The sequence below is a fragment of the Helianthus annuus genome, chromosome 3 (assembly GCF_002127325.2).
Source record: "Helianthus annuus cultivar XRQ/B chromosome 3, HanXRQr2.0-SUNRISE, whole genome shotgun sequence".
In the NCBI taxonomy this organism is placed as follows: Eukaryota; Viridiplantae; Streptophyta; class Magnoliopsida; order Asterales; family Asteraceae; genus Helianthus; species Helianthus annuus.
This window is the reverse complement of record NC_035435.2, coordinates 170,690,880-170,701,550: the sequence shown is the minus strand read 5'-3', so window position 1 is coordinate 170,701,550 and position 10,671 is coordinate 170,690,880. Positions and strand designations below refer to the sequence as shown.

The 10,671-nt window shown below is 37.7% G+C and overlaps 2 protein-coding genes across 2 annotated transcripts; both read left to right on the top strand.

The window, feature by feature from the left end:
• The first annotated feature begins 1,236 nt into the window (after window positions 1-1,236).
• On the top strand, window positions 1,237-3,018 carry LOC118490567 (putative pentatricopeptide repeat-containing protein At1g12700, mitochondrial). Its single transcript, XM_035988273.1, has one exon. The coding sequence runs from the start codon at window positions 1,237-1,239 to the stop codon at window positions 3,016-3,018; it is 1,782 nt and encodes a 593-aa protein (XP_035844166.1).
• A 4,847-nt stretch (window positions 3,019-7,865) lies between these two features.
• LOC110932593 (putative pentatricopeptide repeat-containing protein At1g12700, mitochondrial) lies at window positions 7,866-9,939 on the top strand. Its single transcript, XM_022175919.2, has one exon. The coding sequence runs from the start codon at window positions 7,999-8,001 to the stop codon at window positions 9,796-9,798; it is 1,800 nt and encodes a 599-aa protein (XP_022031611.2). The 5' UTR covers window positions 7,866-7,998; the 3' UTR covers window positions 9,799-9,939.
• The last annotated feature ends 732 nt before the right edge of the window (window positions 9,940-10,671 follow it).

Genomic DNA, 10,671 nt, shown 5'->3' with positions numbered 1-10,671 from the left:
CCAAGCCCCGCCATACCCCACGGACACGTCATTCACCGGTGGGGGGGCTCGAATTCCACGTGTCAACTCATGCCCCCAACCCAAGCCCCACCATACCCCACGGTCTTAGACCTGGGGTATGGTGGGGCGGGAGTTGGGCTTGGGTTGGGGCATTTGCTGACACGTGTAAAAAGAGCCCCCCCCCCCTGCCTGGTTACGTGTCCGCGGGATATGGCGGGGCGTGGGTTGGGCTTGGGTTGGGTGCACCGCGTGGCAGAACAATTTAAAAAAAATACAAAAAATCACACAACATTTATAAAAAAAACCTACAACTTCATTAAAATTTTAAAAATTACATAATCCTAAAAATTACATAATTTCTAAAAATTACAAAATAAACAAACCTAGAGCGTTAAAAAAATTTCAAAAAGGTCGATCTTGTCGAACGCCTTGTTTTCCTTGCCTTGAAACTCTATGTTCGCCACCGCCACCCGGTCCTCGTGGCTTAACTCGCCACCGGGAACGGCTTCGTAGTAAGCCTTGAAACGCTCGAGCTTGGGCCGTAGCTCGCGCCATTTATGTTGGCACGCGTTGAGGTTGTGGCGGTCGTTACCGACGTTATGTCGGTAGGCTCCGAATGCTTCCACCCAATATTTTGTTTGGCCGGGTGGCCGACCCTTCATAGCGTCAACGACGCTTATGACAAGAGCAATTTCTTCTTCATGGGTCCAGGATGCCATAGCGGTGTTGGGTTCATGGGATGGGGGACCAGTGGGTTAGCGGGTTCAAGAGAAGTGGGTAGCCGGTGGGGTTTCGGTTCGTGGGATGGGGGGACCAGTGGGTTGGGGGTTACAAATATATAGAGGTTGTTGGGAGACCGGGTTAGATTTTCACTTAACATCCAGTTTTTTTGTTTTTTTCCTCGCTTTTAATGAATGACAAAATTTTCAGATTTTTATAATTTGTTATTTATAAAACGTTAAAAGACCATTTTACCGTTCATTAAAAGTGAGAAAAAAGATTAAAATAAAATAGATATCTGAATGAATTTTAATTTTAGATGAAAATGAAAATAAAATTGAACCATATTCAAAAGGAAATCCCATCAACCAATTCAGGTAGGTAACTCAAAAAAGATATTAATTCCATCTTTTAAGAAATACAAATACAACAACAAGGACAGACATGCTTTCCACCATTTGATAGTTAGGTTGAATTTGAAGGCATCGACTCCTTTTCCCTGACGAATCGACGATCATGAATCTCACAAATTCGCTTCTTATCAAATTCAGAGGTAATTTTATCACCACACCCTTCCTTCTTCACTCTAATTTCTCCACAAATCGATCTATGCTTCATAAAATCACCAACTTGAATCATGCACTCAACCTGTTCGATGAAATGTCACAGAGGCGCCCTCTTCCTTCTGTTGTTCAGTTTAATCAGTTGTTGACAGCAGTTACTAAAATGAAACATTTTTCTACCTCTCTTTATCTTTTCAACCAAATGTGTTCTCTTGGCCTTCCTGTTAGTAATTACTCCATCAGTATTGCAATGAAGTGTTGTTGCCAGTTGTATCGCACCAAAGACGGGTTTGCACTCCTAGGCTGTTGCTTTAGGCGAGCTATTCCACCCAATGTGTACATATATAGTGCACTCTTAGATGGACTCGTCCTTGAAGATAAGATTCTTGAAGCAGAGATGTTATTCAAGAAGCTCGTCAAGCAAAAACTTTGTGAACCTAATGTTGTTATGTACAACACAATGATTAAAGGCCTTTGTAAGTTCGGTAATAACGTTACAGCAGTTGCTTTGCTGAGGCTGATGGAGCAAAAAAACTGCAAGCCTGATATTTTTACATATAACACCATCATTGATAGTCTTTGCAAGGATAAACTGATTGAGGATGCTTTCAAGCTCTTTAAAGAAATGGCATTTGAAAAAGGAATTTTACCAGATGTCATTACCTACACCTCTTTAATTTGTGGTCTTTGTAAATTAGGTCGTTGGGATGAGGCCTCAAAGCTGCTAAAACAAATGGAGGATGAGAACATTTCTCCAGATGTGCAAACCTTTACTGCATTAGTTGATGCTTTTTGCAAGGAAGGTAAAGTAGAAGAAGCTGAGGTTGTTATCAACATCATGATTGAGAGAGGTGAGGTTCCAAACATAGTGACATACAACTCACTTATTGATGGTTACTGTCTGCGAGGGGAAATGATCAAAGCAAAAAAACTTTTTGATTCACTGACGCTTAGAGGTTTGGGTCCCGATGTTGTCACTTACAGTAGTTTGTTGAATGGGTATTGCAAAAATCTGAACATAGAAAAGGCCATGCAAATGTTACGTGAAATGACTGGAAAAGGTTTGCAGCCCAATGTAGTCACTTACAGCACCATGATACAAGGATTGTTCAAGGTTGGGCATTGTGTAGATGCACGCAAACTCTTTGACGAGATGTATGCACAAGGCCAAAATCCAAACGAATGCACCTATCGAATAGTTTTAGAGGGCCTTTGCAGCAATCGTCAAGTAGAAGAGGCTCTCTCTTTGTTTCATTTGATGGGTGATAGCAAGCTTAATTCTGATATTGTTGTGTACAATATCCTCATTGATGGTGCAGGAAAATGTGGGGAAGTGGATACTGCGAGGGTTCTTTTCCAAGGTCTAATTGACAAAGGCTTGCAACTTAATGTTCGTACATATAACGTGATGATCAGTGGTTTTTGTCGGGAAGGTCAGGTGGTGGAAGCGAAGTTATTGTTTCTTAAAATGGACGAGTGTGGATGCCCCCCAGATAATGTTACTTACCGTGTTTTTCTCCAAGGATGTCTAAAGAACAAGCACTATGATGATGTAAAGATGCTTTTAAAGGAAATGGATGGAAGAGGTTACTCACTTGATGCTTCGACTTTATCATTATTTATAGATCAGATCGCAGCTGGTTCACTAGATAGGAGTATGCTAAAGTTGTTCGGTAAGCTTGTCTCAAAAGAATTAATGGACCATCCTAGGTTGTGCACCTGGGAGAGAAACTGAAATAGTATATGTGGGAATCTCTGCTTAATTCTATTTGGTGTTCATGTGTTTGGTTGCTTGACATGTGGTTTTCATGTGTTTGGTCATCAGACATTCTGCATTTAATGAATTCACATCTGTGTTTGTTGTAGTTTTGTGATATTTTGCTTGTTGATGAAAGTTTCCTGCAATATCATTGTCTTGAGACATGATATTAGCCATTATCTTTGTGCTGCTGGCTAACATTGCTTCTGAATTCTCATCATCATGGGCGAAGCTTTGAAGGGGCGGGAGGGGACGGCCGACCCCCCCGAACTTTTCGCTCAGTAGTGGAGAGTATGTAGTTTTCGTATAGAAATTTTTGGGTATATCCGTTATCGACCCCTTGGTTTTATAGAAATTTTTAGGTCTGGTGACTTCCACCCCCGATCGGAAATCTCAAGCTTCGCAAGTCATCATTCATAAGCAGAATGTCTGAAAAGATACATGAATGATGAGAGTTTAGAAGCAATATTAGCCAGAAAGGACATGATGCAGAATCAGTTGAACCCAGTCATGCTTATGTTGCAAACCCAACAATGATGTGCTTCCCGGTGCTATAAAAGATGCAGATATTTCTAAAATCTAGTCACTTCCTAAAGGTTACTTTTGATATTTTACTAAGACTGTCGGTATGGTGGGGCGGGGGTTGGGGTAGGGGACATGAGTTGACATGTGGAGTTTGAGCCCCCCCGCCGGTGAGTGACGTGTCTGTGGGGTATGGCGGGGTGTGGCTAGCCCGCGTGGCTTGGCAGTTTATTAAAATAATAATAAAAAAAAACAAAAATTAAAAAGGGAAATTGGCCTGTAATAATCCCACGTAGACCTTATTGGCCATTAATAATCCCACCTCAGAATATTCCCCCCACCAGTCCCACCTTTCACCTATTTTTCCTACAATGGTCCCCCGTTAAAAAAACTTAACGGAGTTAAGCTTTTTTTCAAATTACAAACAGATTTTTTAGGGCTTTTGATTAGAAGAACGATACGAGTCTATTGATGTAAAACTTGCCTCGAAACGGTGCTCCAAACGATGAAAACGACGCTTCAATTCGGGTGTTTAGATTTCCAATTAACCAAACTCAAGTCACTTGGAGCACCATTTCGAAGTAAGTTTTACATCAATGTACTCGTATCATCGTTCTGATCAAAAACCCTAAAAAATATGTTTGTAATTTGGAAAAAAGCTTAACTCCGTTAAGTTTCTTTAACGGGGGACCATTGTAGGAAAAATAAGTGAAAGGTGGGACTGGTGGGGGGAATATTCTGAGGTGGGATTATTAATGGCCAATAAGGTCTAGGTGGGATTATTATAGGCCAATTCCCCAATTAAAAAATACACACCAGCCCATGTGCCACATAGGATCGCTAGCCCGCCCCACGTCCGGGTTTAAACTCCCGCCCCTTGGGCCACGCCCAAACCCAAGCCCACCGGGGTGGTAGCTTGGGTGTTTTCAGTCAACCCACGCCCCATACCCCACAGTCTAACGGTTTGATAATATTGTAGCAAGCCGAATGTTCATGTATTGATAACCAAACACATATAAACTTGATAAAGTGTCAACATGAACATTTGTTCAGTGTAGGTAAAGAATTTGGTTAACAAGTCAACATACTTTGCAAGCGTATAACCTTTCTAAGCCAATCAAGTCAACATACTTTGCAAGCGTATAACCTTTCTAAGCCAATCAGTGACCTTACACAATGGTAAAAATAGCGTTAATGACAGAAATTCATTTGGTTCGCTTCATTACGACATTGATATAGTACAGACACTCGATATAGCAACCGGAAAGGAAAACTTAAAAAATAAAGTCGTGATAAGCCCCAAAAGATGTCGCAACGTGTTTTACATCGACCAAAAACCATAACAAACCAATACTTGTAACGCAATTGATACTATCGATACCGATGTTTTCGGTCGACAACATAAGCTTGATTTGTCATGTTACCGGTACCGTACTCTATTTCAAATAAAACTCCATTTCAACGAAATTTATGTGCATAAAAATAAACATGTCGCAACGATATGTTCTCGGAACTTTATACAGATAGTATATGTCGCTAGTTTATTAAAAAAATAAATGTGGGGTTACTTTGATAGCATTTACGTTTGTGCTTCCGTTACTTGTACATTACTACTCACAACACGGTTTCGGGAAAAAAATTATATTGAGATGTAGATAAAGATAGGCATGTCGCAACGACAAACTCTTAATTTCATAAAACGTCGTATATTAAAATTAAAAAAAAAACTAAATATGCTTAAAATTAGTTATAATAATAAAATAAACTACAACTTTAAAAAATTGTAAGGTAACGTTTGGTACGAAGGAATAGAAGGTGAAATGGAATATAAAGAAACATGTTTGGTTATAATGTGGTAATGAAATAGAGGATTCCAAACGAATGTACTTCTTCCAAATATAAAAATTCCATTCCTTGGTGAGAGATGTTTTTTGTTCATTCCTTCGAGGAATAGAAAGAAATATATTATTATTATTATATTTATATTATTAATTTTTTACCATTAATATATTATTATTAAGGCAATCATATTTTTGTCATTTTTAATACAATTATGTTTCGTTACTTCGTCTTTTTTTATTATCAAATCGTACAAAGTAATATTTCATTATATTCACAAATGAGTAACCAAACATCACAATGGATGGAATGATTCATTTTATTCGGTTGTCCATTCCATTACCTCGCCCATTCCATTCCTCCGTCCATTCTATTCCCTCATCCATTCTATTACCTCGCACCAAACATACCCTAAATCTATGCGGTAGGAATTTGGTTGGTATCGGTTCGGTTCGTTATGATACCAACATTCGCTATAAAAACCGAAAGAGAAACAAAAATGTTGATATGGAGGCATGTTTTACATCAATCAAAAACAATAGAAACGAATATTTATACTGATAATGACGTTGTTTAATCGGTGTTGGCCCACTTCGTTTAGTTACTTGTACAATGCCGGCAATTGGAATAATTAACGAACACAATGTTTTTAAAGTTTAAAGATGTGATTAAAACTTACAAAACATATTACCTATATATTAAATTAAAATTAGAATTAGAATGGAATGAATAGTAACATCACTAAGAGATGAGTAAATGGTATCGGGTACCGGTACCGATCCCAAATTTACCAAACCGGTGTATTTTCGGTACCGGTATTCACCGGTTGTTACCCTCAAATACCGGTGTCGTACCAGTACCAAACCGTACCATACCAGATATATTCGGTATCGGTACCCACTTTTGGGGATTTCGGTAATGGTATTTTCGATACCGGTTGGTACCGAGCTCATCAAATCCTGTAGCAACGCAGCAATGCAAGTAATTGCACCGTTTAGATTACTTTTCATACACATAATAAGTAAACAGTATTTCGTTTGAATGAGGTTTTATATACACAAGAACTTATTTTGCTTTCTTTTTTGTCTTTTTCTGTAATGAATTGTAATGAATGAATTGTAGCATGTAAAATTAACTTGGATATTTAGAATATTGGTGAGCAAATCGTATCAAATCCTGTAATCAAACCGGTATCGTATCGGTACCAAATTTACTATACCAAATTATTTTCTGTACCAATTTGGTACCCACCTTTTGGCGTTTTCAGAATCGTTACTTTCGGTTCGTCACTGGTCTAGCACCATGCCTGTATTTTTTTATTTTTACCTTCAAATACCACACCGTATTGTACCGAGCATTTTCGGTGCTGGTACCTAATTTCAATGATTTTCCGGATTGGTACTTTCGGTCTCATTACCGGTACCGAGCTCATCCATATTTTAACGTGTTAGCACTGTAATAACTGAACTGAAAACAACCGAATTTCCAACGTGTGGGTCCTATTATTATATATTAGGTTATTTAACATCGTTTTGTTAGGACGGAGTGACTATCCTTACCACGTCATTTTTATTTATGTTTTGATATTCGGTATTCTGTTTGCCGTTACTGACACGCCTTTTGTAGTTATTGGGTCCCCGCCGCAACGTGCGGACGGAAAATAACTAGTTAGATAAAAACCTAAAAAGAAAACCTACAGTAGACTAGAGCCACATTGAAATCTAAATAGTATTTATAATATGGATATGTTGGGTGAATTATTGAATTTAATATTTGAAATTTATTATTTTTTATTTTTTTTAAATGACTCATAATTCTAAGCTATTACTTTTAATTATCTATATCTATATCTGAATCAAGAATCCTTACTCGTGGATATAAAGAATACGACTTACAACGGTGTTGTCCTTTCTAGTGTATAATATGACACATTATTATATTTGTATAAAAGATCAAGTGCTTAGCTATACCAAGCGCTTAGCTATAATACATAAATCATCCCTCATTTTAAAAGGCATTTATAAAAATGTCATCCAATGACATTTCTTTTTTTACATCACATGTGAGAAATATGGAGAATTCAATGGTAAAAAAATTGGTTTTACATCACATGCAAACAAATTAAAAAACATTTCGTTTCCAAACACATGTAATATTCTAGCATATAAGATAATATATTTTTAAATCTTTTAAATTTTTTCATAGAAATAGTGATTGTTAAACTAAAAATGAGTTATTTGTGTGATCGTCGGGTATCACATGTGACTATCTTTCGAAAAAATATTAGTTTTATAGTTTTAGATCAATGTAAAGCACATATCGATTTTTAGAATATTACGACTTTGAATATTATCTTTTGGTTGTAGTACCGAATGCCGCTACCATACCGAACCATAGTAAAATTAACCGACAGGAACTTAATTATGTCACAACGCGCGGAAAAATTCCACTAGTTTAAGAGAAAAGTGAAAAATGCAAAATAAGATAAATGAAAGATGTGAATGTGGGTGTGTGACTCAATTTTTGAGTTTTGTAGAAATGGAAATTTCATAGCCAGGTTGAAGGCTGCTTCTACTCCGTTTCCTCCTACCGAAGATGATGAATCGCATAGCTTTCATCAAATTCCGAGGTAATTTTACCACCAACTCCTCCTTCCATCTTCATTCCGAAACCCCTTTCTCTTTACATTCCGATGTTTCCTCAAATCGATCTATGTTTCATAAAATTACCAACTTGAATGATGCACTCAACCTGTTCGATGAAATGTCACAGAGACGCCCTCTTCCATCTGTTGTTCACTTCACTCAGTTGTTGAATGCTGTTACTAAAATGAAACATTTTTCTACCTCTCTTCATCTTTTCAACCAAATGTGTTCCCTTGGTGTCCCTGTTAATGAATTTTCTATGAGCATTGCAATCAAGTGTTGTTGTCAGTTGTATCGCACCAAAGATGGTTTCGCAGTCCTAGGTTGTTGCTTTAGGCGAGCTATTCCACCCAATGTGTACATATATAGTGCACTCTTAGATGGACTCGTCCTTGAAGATAAGATTCTTGAAGCAGAGATGTTATTCAAGAAGCTCGTCAAACAAAAACTTTGTGAACCTAATGTTGTTATGTACAGCACAATGATTAAAGGCCTTTGCAAGTTCGGTAATAACGTTACAGCACTTGCTTTGCTCAGGCTAATGGAACAAAAACATTGTCAGCCTAGTATTGTTACATATAGCACCATCATTGATAGTCTTTGCAAGGATAAACTGATTGATGATGCTTTGAAGCTCTTAAAAGAAATGGTATCTGACAAAGGTATTCTACCAAACGTCATCACCTACACTTCTTTAATTCGTGGTCTTTGTAACTTGGGTCGTTGGGATGAGGCCTCAAAGCTGCTAAAAGAAATGGAGGATGAGAACATTTCTCCAAATGTGCAAACCTTTACTGCATTAGTTGATGCATTTTGCAAGGAAGGTAAAGTAGAAGAAGCTGAGGCTGTTATCAACATCATGATTGAGAGAGGTGAGGTTCCAAACATAGTGACGTACAGTTCACTTATTGATGGTTACTGTCTTCGAGGTGAAATGATCAAAGCAAGGGAGATTTTTGATTCAATGACACTTAGAGGTCTCGTTCCCAATGTTGTTACTTACAGTAGTTTATTGAATGGGTATTGCAAGAATCTGAATATTGAGAAGGCTGAGCAAATGTTTCGTGAAATGTCCGGAAAAGATTTAAAACCCGATGTAGTTACTTACAGCACCATGATACAAGGATTTTTTCAGGTTGGGCGTTGTGTAGATGCATGCAAACTCTTCAATGAGATGCATGCACAAGGCCTAATTCCAGACCAATGCACTTATCGAATAATTTTAGGCGGTCTTTGCAACAACCATCTAGTAGAAGATGCGCTCTCTTTGTTCCAGTTAATGGGTGATAGCAAGCTTAATTCTGATATTGTTGTGTACACTATCCTCATTGATGGGGCAGGAAAATGTGGGAAATTTCACATTGCAAGGAATCTTTTCCATGAATTAATAGATAAAGGCTTGCAACCTGATGTCAGGACGTATAATGTGATGATTGGTGGTTTTTGTCGCGAAGGTCTATTGGGGGAAGCAAAGTTGTTGTATCTTAAAATGGAAGAGAGTGGCTACCCACCAAATAATGTTACTTACTGTGTTTTTGTCCAAGGATGTTTAAAGAACAAGCACTATGATGATGTAGAGACGCTTTTACAGGAAATGGATTGTAGAGGTTACTCACTTGATGCTTCGACTTTATCGTTATTTATAGATCGTATCGCAGCTGGTTTACTAGATAGAAGTATGCTTAAGCTGTTAGGTAAGCTTGTGCCAAAAGAATTAATAGACGACCCTAGCTTGTGCGACTGGGACTGAAACTTAAATAGTAATTTGGAAATTTCTACCAAATTCGATTTGGTCTTGATGTGTTTGGTTCACATTTGATTTCATGTGTTTGGTCTCTAGACATTGTCCATTTAATGAATTCACAACGCTTAGGCATTTGTGTTTGTTGTATTTTTATGATATTTTGCTAATATATGAAAGCTGGCTGCAAGATCTTCTTTATGTTTTAGTTTTTGTTTCTGGATACATGGTGTTTCACAGTTTATCAGTTATATATGCTAGTTCCATTTTTATGTAACAATGTGGATATCATAGGTTGATCATAATTCAAACTAGGATTGCTAGTCTGTAAGTAGTGGCTTCTGCAACATAGTGATATTTTTTGAATTCAATCGGTGAGCATTCCTTGAAACCTCGGATTATCTCTTCCAATTTTTTTTTTCTGAATTTTTGAATTCAGAAGTTTCCAGCTCTCTATTTGAACTGTTTGTTTTGATGTTTATAAACAAGTCGTACCTTGATACCATATGTTGTTGATATATCTGGTGTTATCGACATATTCCAACGTATCCTCATATCGATCCATGTTTGAAAAAGATACCAACTTGAATGATGGCATGAATCTGTTCCATGAAATGTCACACAGACGACCTTTGCCATCCGTTGTTAAGTTCAATCAGTTGTTGACCGCTGTTACTAAAATGAAACATTTTTCTTCCTCTCTTGACCTTTTCAACCAAATGTGTTCCCTTGGTCTCCCTGTTAATGAATATTCTATGAGCATTGCAATCAAGTGTTGCTGTCAGTTGTATCGCACCAAAGACGGGTTTGCACTCCTAGGTTGTTGCTTTAGGCGAGCTATTGCACCTGATGTCTACATATTTAGTGCACTCTTAGATGGAC

Bases quoted from the DNA above. Each gene is read 5' to 3' on its own strand.
- LOC118490567 (XM_035988273.1), top strand. From the start codon at position 1,237: ATGAATCTCACAAATTCGCTTCTTATCAAATTCAGAGGTAATTTTATC.
- LOC110932593 (XM_022175919.2), top strand. From the start codon at position 7,999: ATGATGAATCGCATAGCTTTCATCAAATTCCGAGGTAATTTTACCACC.